This window comes from Xyrauchen texanus, chromosome 26 (genome assembly GCF_025860055.1).
Source record: "Xyrauchen texanus isolate HMW12.3.18 chromosome 26, RBS_HiC_50CHRs, whole genome shotgun sequence".
In the NCBI taxonomy this organism is placed as follows: domain Eukaryota; kingdom Metazoa; phylum Chordata; class Actinopteri; order Cypriniformes; family Catostomidae; genus Xyrauchen; species Xyrauchen texanus.
This window is the reverse complement of record NC_068301.1, coordinates 32,928,875-32,945,638: the sequence shown is the minus strand read 5'-3', so window position 1 is coordinate 32,945,638 and position 16,764 is coordinate 32,928,875. Positions and strand designations below refer to the sequence as shown.

Sequence of the window (16,764 nt, the reverse complement as noted above, 5' to 3'; positions counted from 1 at the left end):
ATGAAAAAAACTGTGTGTATAATGTGTGACCAAAATAAAGGATTCTATGTCTTAAGAGTCATCATTGTGTAGTTTGATAAAATACAATTGTGAATTGTGTTTAAAAATAAGTAATTAAATAATAATTGTATTTAGAACCTCTATGTCAAGGAACACAAAACTCCATAAGATGTTGGTTTATGGAGAAAAATAACCTTGAGAGAAACCAGGCTCAACGCAGTTCAACCGGCCGGTAATTTCTGTGAGGTCTATCATAAGTCCAAGGTTCAGGCAATGACATATGAAGTATCCCATGTCTTATGGTTCAAGTTGGCATCAGTTCATCCATCGAATTCCATTGTAATAGACTGAAGTGATGTTTGGCTGGCACCGGCTGCTATTAGTCATCATAACTTAGTGCGAAGTGGAGTCCAATACGAAGCAGGAATGGAGCTGGATCCAGCCAGTTCTGGTAACCTCAGGATAGGAGTCCCGAGTTTGAGACAGGGAAACAAATAGAATAATATTAACATAGATGCCATTCAATTTATTGCAGAGTTATAGCTCATGATCAATATTTCTGGTGTCTGGTTCCGGCAGACCTAACTAAAGCAGCCTAATTGTGAGTTGAATGATAAATTTGGTGTATGCATGGCTAAATAGTTGAGTCTTTAGTCTAGACATAAACTGAGTGTGTCTTCATCTCGAACAGTGTTAGGGAGACTATTCCATAGTTTAGGAGCCAAATATGAAAAGAATCTACCTCCTTTTGTGGATTTTGATACTCTTGGAACTATTACTGAACTATGAACTAATTACTCTTGTGCTGCAACGGAATATCTGGTTCTATTGAGGCTTTATTAGGCACAGTACTGAATAAACACCTAGGATTGTTGTGGTTATATTCTATGAGTTTGCTTAAATATGCTGACCTGATAGCCTATAGTGCCTGTCTGTACCTACAGACAATATCCTTCCATGCACTGCGAAAAACCCTCTAATTTTGTATTCTTGTGCTCCATTTTTGTGCAAGGATTTTTGTCTTTAATTTTCTAGACTAAGCACTACAACATCTCACAGATTGGACAACCAGCTGGACCTCATTTTCAAAAACAAATATTTTTGTTTCTCCTTTATAAGTTTCTGATCATTACGTCATTCAATTCAACATGACTGTCCCATCTGTATTAAAACAGACTTTTGGTTTCCTTTTGCCGTAACCTCCATTCTCTTTCACCCACCTGCCTTTCCACTGCTGTCTCTACCTCTCTTCCCTCACAAAATGTATTTTTCACCCTGGATGTAAACACTGCAACAGACACACAACAGACGCTCTACTTTAATAACCTGTCAAGACATCATCTGTCCTCTGACCTCAAGGTGGCTGAGAGGAGATGGTGGAAATCTAAAGACCCAGCAGATTTGAGTAGGTATCAGTCTCTGCCTGCTGCTTTTTTTATTTTCACCCCTTTTCTCCCCAATTTGGCATGCCCAATTCCCAATGCACTTCAGGTAATCATGGTGGTGTAGTACCTTGGCTCAATCCGGGTGGTGGAGGACGAATCTGTTACCTCCGCATCTGAGACCGTCAATCCACACATCTTATCACATGGCTTGTTGAGTGCATTACTGTGGAGATCTAGCACATGTGGAGGCTTCATGCTATTCTCCACTGCATCCATGCACAATTCACCACGTGCCCCACCAAGAGCATGAACCACATTATAGTGACCACCAGGAGGTTATACCAACATGACTCTACCCTCCCTAGCTACCTGGCCAATTGGTTGCTTAGTAAGCCTGACTGGAGTCACTCAGCATGCCCTGGATTCGAAATTGCGACTCCTGGGGTGGTAGTCAGTGTCTTTACTTGCTAAGCTACCCAGGCCCCCTTTAAATCTGCAAAAATATCCTATTATCAGGTCAAGATCAACAGCACCACAGACACTGGCAGCCTATTTAGGACATTTAACACAGTCCTTGGTCCTCCTCCTCCACTGCCTGAAACCTCACTGATAGCAGATGTCGTTGCAACATTTATTACTAATAAGGTTACAGGCATTATCAATACATTTTCACCACCACACCCTATCAAACAACCACCTCCTGTACGCAGCTCTTCTATCCCTATGTTCTCACCTTTACTGAGATTAAGCTCTCTAAACTCTTCCTCTCCAACCACCCCACCAACCCCCTTGATCCTATTCCTTCCCATCTTCTCCAAGCCATCTCTCCATCCATCCTACCTGCACTCACACACATAATTATAACATCTCTACTTACAGGTATTTTTCCCACCACATTTAAGCAGGCTCAAGTAACCCATTTAACCCCACAAAGGTAGAACACTACACAGCAGTTTCTCACATCTCATTCATGGAGAAAACACTAGAAATGATTAGCTTTTGGGGGCCTCCACACACGCTAGGTCTCTGCAGTAATGCGCTCAACAAGCCACGTGATAAGATGTGTGGATTCACGGTCTCAGATGCGGAGGCAACTGAGATTCATCCTCCACCACCTGGATTGCGGCAAGTCGTTGGGAATTGGGCATTCCAAATTGGGGTGAAAAAAAAGAATAATTTTCAATCAGACCCAGCTGCAAGATGACAATCAATCAGGCTTAAAAAATGAACATTCCACCGAAACTGTCTGTCACTGAGTGGCTGAGATTATCCATCCTGATTCTACTGGACCTAACTGCAGCCTTTGAAACAGTCAATCAACAGATCCTACTGTCCACCCTCTGGCATCACAGGAACTGTGCTTGGCTGGTTTAAGTCCTAGATCTCTGGTAGGTTTTACAAGGTAGCCTGGAGAGGTGAGGTGTCCAAGTCACATCAGCTACATACTGGGGTACCCCAGTGTTCAGTGCTTGGGCCACTTCTCTTCTCTATATACACAACATCACTGGGACCCATAGCACATGGGTCCTTATACCATTGCTACACCGATGACACACAGCTCTACCTGTCTTTCCAGCCCAATGACACATAGGTGACTGCTTGAATCTCTGCCTGTTTTGCAGACATCTTGAGCTGGATGAAGGAACACCAACTGCAATGGAGTTCCACGTCTTTCCAGCCAACCCTGCTGTTGAACACAACATCACTGTTCAGCTGAGATCAACTACAATAACACCTTCCAAAATAGTCAGAAATTTTGGGATAATCATTGATAACAAATACATTTCACAGACCACATGTTATACCAATCCTTGTCTTTACTAGCTGCCGGTTGATGCACATATTAAATTCGAGGCTCTGATGCAGAACAAAACAGTGACTTGGTCTTCTCCAAAATACCTAAAATCATTACAGCAGAACTACATTCCCACCAGAAGCCTATGGTCAGCTAATGAGGAGCGCCTTGATGTACCAACAGAAAGAAGCACCAAATAACTTTCCCAGACTTTCGATTTCACTGTATCTTGTTGGTTGAATGTCCTTCCCAACTTAATCCGTGAAGCAGACTCACTCTCTGTCTTCAAAAATGGCTAAAGACACATAAATATATATACCTGTATATATCATGTTTTCATACACATCCTACACTGGAACGAATGTGTATGTCTGTGGTATCAAATTGGGCTGTGTTACTGTTCCTCTACACACTGTATATCTGAAATCTGATCTTTTCACATGTCCAGCCAAACTGGTGTCCACTCAAAAAAGGTGTAGCTGGAGATGTCAACTTTCTGAGGATGGTAGTTGGCATGCCTCTTATCAGATAATTTTGCCATCTGGATATCTTTCTCAAGTTTTGAAATTAGTCCATGAGAATGTGCTCTCAGGTCACTCTCAAAAATCTAAGTATTTCTTTTAGCCTGGGTTAAAGTCAGCTGTTTCAAGATTTGTTTGATCTTGTCACATCTTAACTCTCTGGTGAACTCAATTATTATGCCAGCTTCCATACATCCTATTCCTGTTATGGGAGAACCATACAAATGACTTATCATTGACTGTGTAGGTCCCCTGCCCAAGTTAAAGTCTGGCCACCAGTACATTTTAACCATCATGTGTACTGCCATGCACTATTCTGAGGCTGTTCTACTCTGTTTAATTAAAGCCATAGAGTTAGTCAAAGAAATTGTTAAGTTCTGCTCTATGTTGAGATTTCCCAAGACCATTCAGTCAGACCAAGGTTCAAACTGCACCTTCAAAGTGTTCGGCAACCTCCAAAGAGTTCGGCAACCGCTAAAACTGTTACAAGAACAGTGTATTAGTTAGAACTTCCTGTATTAGATTTGTATAATGTAAGCTATTTTCTGGAAATGCTTCATAAAGCTTATGAGGATGCTAGGGCACATCTGGCTGACACCCAATCTAAAGTTAAGGTCCCTTATGACAGAAAAAAGTTTCTGTGTAGTTTACTGCCAGGAGATTCTGTGTTAGTTGTTCTTCCCATTCCTGGTTCGGTTTTACAAGCCAAATTATCTGGTCCTTACTCTGTCTAGAAGAAGCTTAGTGATACCAACTATGTCATTGGCACCCCAAACTGCAGAAGAAAGAGTATGCCATGTGAATGTGCTCAAGGCCTATTTTACAAGATGCCATTTAGTCTCTTAAAATGCTACCCGCTGTGCCTACTGTTGCATTATCATCTGTGTATAGTCCTTAGGTGGATGGATTAGTCAAAAGATATATGCAGACCTCCTGTGGGCAGTTACAGGACTCTGTTGTTTTGGTTAACCTAGAGGCTTGCCTTTGACATCTCTTTGAGATTCAGTATGCAAATGTTGTGAAATTGATTCACAAATATCCCTGCCTATTTTCTGATGTTCCTACTCAGACTACATACGGTGCTAAGTCCTGACATACGTAGATGTAGGTAAGTCCCAACCAGTTAAGCAGCACCCTTCGAGTGATCTCCAGAAAGCATGAAATATTGAAAAAAGATGTAGAGGTTTTTATTGCTGCAATTATTGGCCATGATTAGTCCATGGAGCTCTACCTACCTACTGGTCCAAAAAAAGATCCTGTATGGATTACCTTAAGGTAAATAGTTTAACAGTCCCAGAATCTTTTCCTTTACTGCGAATGGAGGATTGTGTAGAAGTTGGTTCTTCCTGTTTCGTCACCAAACTGAATCTTCTCAAAGGTTATTGGCAGGTGCCTTTGACTCCTTGCACCTCTGAGTTATCTGCTTTGTCACTCCTGACAACTTCCTGCAATATACGATCGTGGCTTTTGGAATGCGAAACATATAAGCTACTTTCCAAAGCCTTATGTTGAGGGCTTTGACAGAAGTGCTAAATTGTGAGATTTACTTAGATGATGTTATGATTTACTTGATGAGTTGGGTGGATCTTTTGGATGGCCTTGAACTAGAGTGTGAATTTGCAATGGCAATAGTCACTTATCTGGGTTAGCAGATTGGACAAGGACAAGTGCAACCTGTTGAGGCTAAGGTGCCCACTATTGTTGAGTTTCTAACCCCAGCAGACAAATGTGAGTTATGAAGTTTGTACCATGGGTTTGTAAAACGTTTCTGCAATAGTTTCCCTGCTGACTGACCTACTCAGCACATCAAGAAGGTTTTTGTGGAGTGAAAAGTGTTTGTGCATTTAATGCTGTTAAGAATCTCCTTTGGAATGCTTCTAATCTCTCTGCCCCTAAATTTAAGTGACTGTTTAAGTTACAGGCGGATGCTAGTACTACTGGTACTGGACCCGTTTTGCTGCAAGATGATGGCTTTTGCATGGAACATCCCATTTCTTACTTCTCTAAGACATTTTCTAGGTGTCAACGTAATTATAGTATCATCGAGAAGGAGGCCTGGACCTTGTTGTTGGCCCTGCAGCACTTTGAAGTGCATTTAGGGGGTAGTTGCATTCCCATTACTATTTACACTGACCAGAACCCTTTAATTTTCCTTTAGCGGATATCAAAAACAAATCACAAGATGAAACGCTGGTACCTTATTGTACAGGAATTCAACATTGACATCCATTTTAAAAAGAGGGCAAAAAATTGCTGATGCACTGATCTAGAGTGCATGAAGGTTAAAATTAAGGTATGCTGACATTGTTCATTTTTGCTTGCAATGTGTAAACTTTTTTTGCTTTCAATGTGACACTTTGTTTACAAACCTGGGTGTGTTATCTTAAGGGTGGGGGTGTTATGTCAAGACGTATATTGTGTGTGTACTGTGGGTACTTCTGATTTCCTAAATTGTGCATTCTTGTTGCCTCACTTTTCTGTCCTCGAGCCCGTGACCCGGAAACTAATCAAAGTCCGCCATCATGAAGGATCTATCAATATAAGGATCTATACGAGGAAACAAAGGAGCATCCTATGTGGAACACTTTTTGGTTGAAGCACCTGATGCACGTTTTAATTCTCCTCCCCCTTCTCATCAGACACAATAGTTTTAATTAATGTATCACCTTTGCAGTTTAAATAAACCATAATTGACACATACTTCAACAGTGCATCTTGAATTATATGGATTTATTATGAATATATTAATAAATAAAGTTTCAATAACATAACAGTAAGCATGTAAATGTACTGCAGCTTCACAAAAATGCACTCTGAAGTGATGCGTGAGAGAGCAGGGCATTTCATTTTTCAAATTTGTCTTTCTTTGATTCCTCCATCCTCGTTTCCTTTCCTTAGATCCTTGCCTTGTTTCCTAAGATTGTTGAGGTAGGAAGTGAGGAAAGGAAGCATGGAAAGGAAATGAGGATACACAATTTTAGAAATGAGAAGGACCCAATGTATACCCCTTGCTGAGTTCCGAGTAGTATGGTAGTACGCAAATCCAAACTCAGTCCCTGTTTCGTCTCTCTCTCCTCACAGGCTGCCTCAGCTGCTGTCATTAATGACTGCTAATCAACTGACTGTTGTGATTGGTTGTTAGGAGAGAAAGATGGTATTAAGCCTTGGCAGTGCCTCACTACAAGGAGTTTTCCCCTCTCCAAGCCAAACATATGTTGTATTACTTAGGAAAGTGTTGTTATAGTTGCTTTTTCTGTGTACTTTGGTTAAAGGTATTTTCTTTGACTGGGATTTATCCTTGTTTTATGTTTGAGTGAGTGTTAATAAGACATGTTGTTTCTTTTCTATTTTCCTCAGGTAAGGTAATTATTGTCTCTCCAGACACTGTACATTTTTGTTTGGTTGAGTCTTTTCATGTAATTCCTTCAAGAGTCTGTAAAAAAAAACTGTCCATAATTATTGAATTATCCAACCACTAGACTGTAGAGGGCCATAAAATGGTGAATGCAATCCATCTCTCTGAGCGCTGCCTTCGTGCACATGAACAGCTCACACAGTGGAAAACATTTACGAAATGACATCGTGAAAAAGATGTTGTAAAGCAAATGGCTCTTTTTATACAATAAATGTGCTAGCGTTTATGAATACACTTCAATAATTCAAAGGATATGTTTCCATTCCATAGAAATAATCCACTCACTGGTGAAGCAGTCAAAATGTGAAATGAGGGATTGTCTGTCCGCTAACAGAAGGAGAGATCAATCTATGTCGATGTGCACAGGGGCATGCTTGTGATTTTTGAGGCCTCAAGCAATCGACCAGCCAGGATCCCCAATTTAACATGTTGCGCAAAACCTACTACTTCACTTACTAACATTTTAGAACTCAGTTGTTATTTTATTATAACCCAACAATTATTTATTGTTGTTGAGTTTGTTGTTATAATATGGTACAGTATTATTTGTATAACTTTGAAGATTTGTTATATAAGATTTTTGAATATATTTCTGTCTTATTTACTTCACTTTCACCTGGAGGCTGCAGTGTATTGTTCAACATGTTCCAAAAGGCTGTATTTTATGTAAGCATCTTAGGCCACATTTGTAGCAGTAAACACAAGGCATGGCAGCCCATAAGCACACTAGAGCAGAAGGGGGGATAAAAACATTGCCATTTAAGTGCTGATATTTGCTTGGTGCAGAACAATCTGGAATAATGTTAAACAATGAAATAGTCACCTCTTTGAAACCTTACTTGTTTAGAATGTTAAATCTTTGTGCCACCTGCGCTAAAAACATTCTAGATGCAGCGCAACTAATGAAACAGAAAGCAGATGTCTCGACATGCGTTTTTGAGACCTGAAGTTATTTGTAACTTGACATCGTGTCTAAAAATGTGCTTGTCCAGCATGAGACACTGAAGAAATAGAGAGACGTGGTGCAGCAGGTATGGACGTTCGGACAGTGAGTGTGTACAAAAACTAGATTTGATAAGAAGACGAAGAGATCGGTTATCTCTGTGGAGATCCCCAAAGTGTCAGTTAACTGATGCAGTGTTGAAGTGAGCGTCTTGAAAGAGAAACCCATAACATACCATAACATAACAAAAAAAAGGGGCATTTAACCCTATGAACTTATAGGAGGTCTTTTCTTGTGCATAGATGCTTTTATTGATTCAGTAAGTTTCACTTTCCAAAATTAAAGAGATCACACAGGTCTGTCTTTATAAATGCTTTAATAAAATCTAAATATGAAGCACATACAAAAAATATGTTTTTGAAAGCAAATGTTTTGGATGTTCTAAGTGAGAATCCCCAAAAACACTTAAGCTAGTTTTGCTATCTGTTGAAAATGCAACTAACACATTCTATTTTATGACTTTATATTAAATGGGGGAATAGCCTCCATGGCTGTGAGTGCTGGCAGTGAGCGGGGAACAGCATCCGTGGACGTGGGTTCTGGCAGTGGCAGGTGAACAGCCTTCATGGCAGTGAACACAGGCAGGGACAGAAATGACCTCCATTGTCATGAGCACTGGCAGTGGTAGGAGAATAGCCTTCATGGCATTTAACCCTATGAACCTAGAGGAGGACTGTTCTTGTAAATTAGTGCGTAGATGCTTTTATTGATTCAATAAGTTTCACTTTCCAAAAATTAAATAGATCACACAGGTCTGTCTTTATGAATGCTTTAATAAAATCTAAATATGAAGCACATACAAATATGAAGCACATACAAAAGAGGTAAAGAAAGCAAATGTTTTGGATGTTCACAAAAAAAGAAACACTTGAAAATGCAACTAAACCACTCTATTTTGTGACTTTATCTTATTTTTTTATGCTTTCATGTCTGATCGCAATTGCAAATACAAATCACAGCTCCGCCTGCTTTCCATCAGTGCTCTTGAAATTTAGCTTGTTTGAGTTATTTTGAGCTAATTCAAGCCTCCACAGATCTTTAACCAGAATACCATTTCTTGAGCTGTAAATGTCAGCAAGAGGCGCAGCCATTGGAGAACCCTTGTATTCATTACACTGAGGGCCCTCTAGACTGGGAGCACATTTCACTTCATAGGTAAAAAAGAAGGTGCCATAGGTAAAGACACAGGCTTCTGTCACTACTCCACTTCTAAGGTCAAAAGAGCAAGTACCAAGTATATCACTGTTCCAGTAGCTGTCTGCATCATATACTTCGAATGTTAGTTTATTAGCCATGGTGATCTTAATAGGACCAAACACAAATGTTTCAGGCCAATGTGGATTGTCATCATCATCAATAATCTGAGTGCGCTTTTCCTGTGTGCCAAATTTGACTGATACAACACCATCTGTTTGAGAACCTACATCTCCATATAGATCTTTAGCCCAGAGTCTGTAGACTTTCAGGGTTGCAAGTCCTTTTGCAGTTGGACAGCAGTTAGACTTTATAATATCACTACTATCACAAACACAAGCACATCGGTCTCTTGCACTGCATTTCCTGCCAATCTGGCAAGATTCTGAGCAAACCTTCATAAGGGCATTTTCTATTATGTATTCTTCCACAGCTTTCTTAAGTCCTTTCCGGGCAGGGTTTTTACCACTGAGCAAAAAGTGGAGGGGTTTGAGAGAGTAGTGCACTATGTCGGGAATGGTCTTCAAAGACTCAAGCCAGGTTTTAAGGGAATTTGGGTGTGATGAACCAGAAAAAAGCAGATCTTCTCCATTTATGTTCCCTCCAATAATCTCTGTCTGACGTTCGTTAAACATGCTGCTAAACTTTTCATTGCTGCCCATTTTCTTTTTCATGTCTTTGCATAAATGTGTCTCTACCTTCACAGTTACTACGGAGTAAGAACCCGAGGCTTCCACGTCCAAACAGTCTTTCACTGCAGTATCTGTAAGCCCACTAATTGTTGCCTGACAGGATTTAATGGCTGTTATGGCTTTCATTTTCCCCCCTAACCAGACACGTGCAATATAGTGAGTGCCATATGTGTTGATCAGGCTGCGGTAAGCGTTTGGATCGTAAGATGAAGGGAGTGATTTGACTGCTTCAAGAAACTCGTGATGAAGAGGTGGATTTTGAGATAAACGATATCTGCAAAGAAACAGCAAACATGTTTGCATTCAGTGAGATGAAAGAAATCAGAGAGATCACATTTAAAAATAACGTTTTTATTTCATTTCATTGTCATTATACATTTATTAGTGAGAAACAAGACCTCAGCTTTCTCACCCGTAAAAGTTACATCCAACTTCATGTTTGGTGAAACTGTATTTGTCTTCTTTTGATTTTGTCATTGCAAATTTTGCTTCCCTGGAATGGGTGCTTCCAACTGCAGCTCCAGCAGCCTTCACATCTAAACCAACTTTCCAGCTGACCGAGAGAGCTGATGATGAATCATTGACCAGTGATTCACTTGATTCAAAGATCTTACTGGAGACTTTCATTGAACACTTTGGTAAAGACCTCCAGAACACAACAGCAGCTGGTAACTTCTGTTTTATTCCCTTCAAGTACGGGTTCTTGCGCAATTTACAAGTGCCATTTCCCAGATCCCATTTTTCTGTGTTGATCACGTAAGAACCTTTTCGCTCCATGGTCACAACATCAAATCCCTCTCCAGCAAGATTGTGTCCTGGAACAAATGGAGCATCTTCACACTGTTTTGATGTGCCTAATTCATCCTCTCCACAAACTGTCAGGAGAAACAAATGGCTTGCCCAGAAAACAATAAGGTGAGCCCGCATCTGCCCCATTGTCTGTAAAATTTAATTTTAAAAGAGCTATTATGTCAAAGTCATTATTGGTGTCAAATCTGATGTCAGTTAAAAAGATTTTTATATCAATAGGATTATTTTTATTTAAGTGCAAATACAAATGGTTTCTAAATAAATATAAAAATATGGTTTATATTTAGAGTTTCATAATTACATTCAGAAATCGTTTGAGTCTTACCTTTAAATACAGCCAGATGATCATAAATGAGTCAAACTGTCACTTGAACCTGGTTTTATACAAGTCCTGGTGTTGGTGGATGTGGGTGTCACTGGTCTGTGTTCAAGTCAACACAATCTCTAGAGGTTGATAGTTTATTGCTTATTATTACATTATAATATTATTATTCTTATTTTTTATTATTTTTATTATTATCATTATTATTATTATTATTATGGTAAGGTATTCACTGTATACTATCAGCCTTTTAAGCACCACAACATCATTATAAAGCATTTAGGTCTAATGTCATTTTAACACATCTGAGCAAAACATTTGTGTGAAATTCTATAAATATGCTCAGTGGAAAACAGACACACACACACACACACACACAAACAGTACAAGTGCACTAAGTATGTGAGCTATTAAGTCTGAATTTGTGATCCATGTAGAATTTTGGAATGTTTCAATAATTAACTTCAATAATAAGGTTCATGGACAGGTTTGTACTGGCGACCTGTCCAGGGTGTCCCCCGCCTTTCGCCCAATGTTAGCTGGGATAGGCTCCAGCCTCCTGCGACCCTGTACACAGGATAAGCGGTTGACGATGGATGGATGGATGGACAGGTTTGTCCAGTCACAAAACAATTTATCACACTTTATATAAATTTTCCTTTTTAACATTGTGAAGTGCTCACATATATTATTCACATAAGGAATACTGAATCACTTTCTCTGAACCTACCTGTGTATATCTACTTAGAGAGTGGACTAGAGGGTCCATATTTTAAACGGTCAGCAGGGTCCGGGTCAGGTCCCATTCTTATACTTCGGGTCCCGAGTCTGTTAAACATCTGCAGTGACACAATGACTTTACGAATGGATGATTGGCTCTTTTATTTAGAATGCGGGACTTATTCCACTATATCCGTGTTTGACAGATGGCGTAAGTAATAAGTGCATTATTGCCGGCGGCGTGATTTTTGCGATATTGTGGTTGGAGTTCGTTCGCTTTGTATATCTAAAATTTATGGTCAGACACGTCTCAGAGAGCGCAGATGTCAGCAAATTAGTAATGCTAACCTCAGTGGCTGTCATATACCCTGTTGTCTTTTCTTTTTGTGCTTATATGTTGAAGTTTAGTTTAGTTCCTGTTTCCTGTTTGGTTTTTTTAGTCCTTTGTAGTTTCATTTTATGATTGGTTTTCCCCTGATTATTTCTCATTCCCTGATCGTTTCCCCTGGTGTTCCTCATTCCCTTGTGTGTTCCCTTGTGTATTTAAGCCCTTAGTTTCCTTGTTTCCTTTGTTAGTTCTTGCATGTTTTGTTATGCTCTGTGCAAGGTTCCTTGTGGTTTTCTTTATTCCGAGTTTTTCTTTTTTTTGTTAAATAAAGCTGCACTTAGATCCTCATTCTCTGCCTGCTTCGTCACCGAAGAACTAAACTTATATGGATCTAGCAGCCATCAGAATTCTCCTCCTCGAGCAAGGGGACCGTCCAGTTGAGGATCAAGTCTGCAAGTTTTTAGAACTGGTGAATTTGGTGGACTACCCAGATTATTTGTTGGTAGTTTTCTTCAGGGCGGGCTCAGTGGTGCACTAAAAGAACTATTGCCTCCAGCGGATCCTCACTGGACGCTCGCCGAGTTTGTGGAGGAGAATCTGCGAGTTAGCAGCTCGCCTTTCACGGTGGCGTAGAGGAAGAGGGCTTTAAATCTCCTCCCGCAGTGGTCGCCCCCCTGCCTTCCACGCCATGGCCACGCCTCCCGAGCCTTCCAGGGCTCCGCCTACCGAGTCTTCCAGGGCTCCGCCTCCCGAGCCTTCCAGGACTCTGCCTCCCGAGCCTTCAAGGGCTCCGCCTCCCAAGTCTTCAGGGCTCCGCCTCCCGAGTCTTCCAGGGCTCCACCTTCCAGGGCTACACCTCCCGAGCCTTCCAGGGCTCTGCCTCCCGAGTATTCCAGGGCTCTGCCTCCCGAGTCTTCCAGGGCTCCGCGTCCCGAGAATTCCAGGGCTCCGCCTCCCGAGCCTTCCAGGGCTCCGCCTCCTGTGCCTTCCATGGCTCCGCCTCCCGAGCCTTCCAGGGCTCTGCCTCCCAAGTCTTCCAGGGCTCTGCCTCCTGAGCTTTCCAGGGCTCCGTCTCCTGAGCCTTCCTGTGCTCCGCCTTCCAGGGCTCCGCCTCCCGAGTTTTCCAGGGCTCCACCTCCCGAGTCTTCCAGGTCTCCGCCTTCAAGGGCTCTGCCTCCCAAGTCTTCCAAGGCTCCGCCTCCCGAGTCTTCAAGTGCTCCGCCTTCCACGGCTCCACCTCCCGAATCTTCCAAGGCTCCACTTCCCGAGTCTTCCTGTGGCCTCCTCCCAGGCCTCCTGAACCCAGTCCCTGTCCTGTGGCCTCCTCCCAGCCCTCCTGATCCGTTCCCTGTCCTGTGGCCATCTCCCAGGCCTCCTGACCCAGTCCCCGTCCTGTGGCCTCCTCCCAGGCCTCCTGACCCAGTCCCTGTCCTGTGGCCTCCTCCCAGGTCTCCTCCCAGGCCTCCTGACCCGGTTCCCGTCCTGTGGCCTCCTCCCAGGCCCCCTGACCCGGTCATGACCCTGGATGCTGAGAAGGCATTTGATCGAGTGGGGGTTTTATTCTTCGGTTTTCCCGACCAGTTTATAGCTTGGATTAAGCTTCTATACACGTCCCCAATGGCCTGTGTATGAACACATAATAACTATAAGTATTTGTCCCTTGGTCGTGGGACTAGACAGGGCTGCCCACTCTCCCCACTGTTATTTGCATTAGCCATTGAGCCTTTGGCGGTTGCTCTTAGATCCAGCGTGATGGCTGGCATACAAAGGGGAGGGCGGGAGCATAAATTGTATTTATATGCAGATGATCTTTTGTTATATGTGTCGGACCCTGGCACCTCCATCCCCTTGGTGCTGGTCCTGGCAGAGTTTGGTCTAATTTCAGGCTACAAGTTAAATTTGAGTAAAAGTTAATTAATGCCCATCAATAAGGCAGCCTTGGAATACCTATTAGCATATCTGCCTTTCATATCTGCTTTACAGAGTCTTAGGTATTTAGGCATAAATGTGACAAAATGTTTTTCAGACTTATTTGACCACAACTTTAGGATTTTAGGATTTTAGCCATTGGTCTCTCCTTCCTTTGTCCCTGGTTGGGAGGGTTAACTGTATTAAGATGCGCGTGCTCCCCAAATTATATATTTTTTTCATTGTATTCCTATTTTTATTCACTTGACAGCTCTATTTAGAATTTTCTTTGGAATAAAAAGACTCTTCCTAATTTGCAAATATATGCTCTTCTTTATATTGATTTCATTCTAATAACTTAGTTGACCCCCCATCCTGGTTGCACATTGAGAACATTTTGTGTAAGTCCTCCTCCCTGGCTTCCCTTCTATGTCTTCCACATACGTCTCTGATGAAATATTCAAATAACATAATTGTAAAAAACAATCTTAAAATCTGGACCCAATTTTTGCACCATTTTGGTCTTCATATCAACCCCTTTTTATCCCCCATTACACTATAACCCTTTATTCCACCCTTCCATTTTGGACAGTGCTTATGCCTCTTGGAGGGCTCTTGGATTGGTTTCTATTGATGACCTCTACATTGATAGTGTTTTTGCCTCTTTTGATCAGTTGTCCTCTAAGTTTAATATTCCTAGAAGCCATTTTTTTCAGATATCTACAAATTCAAGACTTTGTGCGTAAACAAATTACCAACTTTCCTAATGTGCCTCTCCCTTCAGATTTGGACTCCATTCTGTGTGTTAAAGTGTCAATTTCTAAATTAGTGAATATAATTGTTCATTTGCAAATTTTCATCTTTTGACAACCTATGCATCATTTGGTCCCAAGACATTGGTACTGACTTTAATGAGGAGACATGGAAAGTAATTTTGTACAGGGTGTATTCCTCCTCCATCTGCACACGTCACAGGCTCATACAGTGCAAGGTGGATATCCCACCCTGTTCAATTACTGCTTTGTTTGGGGTTCTCCCACCTGACCACCCTTTGCCTTCTTACTTCTCAGATTTTTTAGCTTTTTCAACTCTTTTGGCAAGACGTCGAATTCTATTGAATTGGAAGTGTCCTCACCCCCTCTCACATTCGCTGGGTAAGAGATGTTCTCTATTTTATGAAATTAGAGAAAATTAGATACACTCTTCGCCAACCTAGCACTATTTCTGTCAAACTCTGGCAGCCCCTTCTTGCACATGTCCAAACTCTCCAACTTAACCCTGCTGTTTGTGTTTGATTATCTGGTGTTGCAGACACGGCAGTTTTTCATCAACTGAAAGAAAATTATATTGTAATTTTTACAGTGTAACATTAAAGTACTTCAAAGCAGAAATATGAAACATTTTATCTAGAAAGTTATATCTGCAAGGCACTAAATTATATAATACACAAATTGGACTCAACAAGATATGTGTACTAGGGATTGGCAACCTTTTTGACACGGAGTGCCATTTTTTATTTTCCTAGTCAATGGCTGTGCCGATGAAGGATTAATAGTGGTGTTTTCCTTATTATATGACGTGTTGTTCTGAAAGCAAAAAGAAAATGAAACATGGAATGTAGGCTGTCATCTGCGCAGTCTGACCAAAGCAAAGTGGACGCATCTACTCAGGCGTTTAATCGAAAGAGAAGTGCTGCTGGCTTGTGATGTGCGAGTCTCATCACACTTTAATAGTGTTTAGCTTCCCATTCAGCTGATGAAAACACTGCGTAATCATGAGGAAGGATTTACATCAAGATGTAGACTGGAATGCAGGTGCAGAATTTATATAAATATAGTCTACTCCTCTCTCGCCGTTACTGGTGTGCCAATGATTACCCCTCTGCATGCCAATGCTGTCACGTGTGCCATAGGTTGCCAACCCCTGGTGGTGGTGGTGGTTTAGTGGACTAAAGCACATAACTGGTAATCGAACCAGGTCCCTGGTTTGATCCCCACACCCACCACCATTTTGTCCTTGAGCAAGGCACTTAACTCCAGGTTGCTCCGGGGGATTGTACCTGTAATAAGTTCACTGTAAGTCGCTTTGGATAAAAGCGTCTGCCAAATGCATAAATGTAATGTAAATGTAATTCACGATGGTTATGACTTTTTTCACGTCGTGACATTTATATTTTTTATTGTGACTTTTTAATTCCAAAAAGCAGCAACATTTTGATGGTGTTCTTTTACCATTGCAGGAAGGTGCCTGGCTCTTTTTGTGATCGCCTCGTTAATGAAGCCCATTGCTTGAAATTGAAATTACATATATTTCATATAATGTGAATTAAGTTGTTAATTCACTTTATATGAACTATATTTTTTAAATGGGATGTGATGGATTCATATGTGAGGGAAACACTTCAGAACCCTAGTGAAAAAAGTATACTTTATTGTATTTTAAATATATTCTTTTTTTAAATTGTATATTGCAAATATACTAACCAAAATTGTACTATCTTTGAATATATTTAAAGTATATTAGCATCATGCTTTCACCAATTTTCACAATACAACTTTTAACACACTTTAAAATAATTGTACTTTAGTATATTATCTAAAAATATATTTTAGATAAATATACTTTAAGGGCGCTAGTGTTCTGCCCGTAACTAATTAAGAAAACACCTGTT

The 16,764-nt window shown here is 41.0% G+C and overlaps 1 protein-coding gene across 1 annotated transcript; it reads right to left on the bottom strand.

Annotated features, from left to right (window-relative positions):
• Positions 1-8,883: 8,883 nt before the first annotated feature.
• Positions 8,884-10,941, bottom strand: LOC127620222 (perforin-1-like). The gene is made up of 2 exons (XM_052093369.1): positions 10,418-10,941; positions 8,884-10,279 (listed from the first exon to the last, which is right to left on the bottom strand). The coding sequence occupies exons 1-2, from the start codon at positions 10,939-10,941 to the stop codon at positions 9,073-9,075; spliced, it is 1,731 nt and encodes a 576-aa protein (XP_051949329.1). The 3' UTR covers positions 8,884-9,072.
• Positions 10,942-16,764: the final 5,823 nt, after the last annotated feature.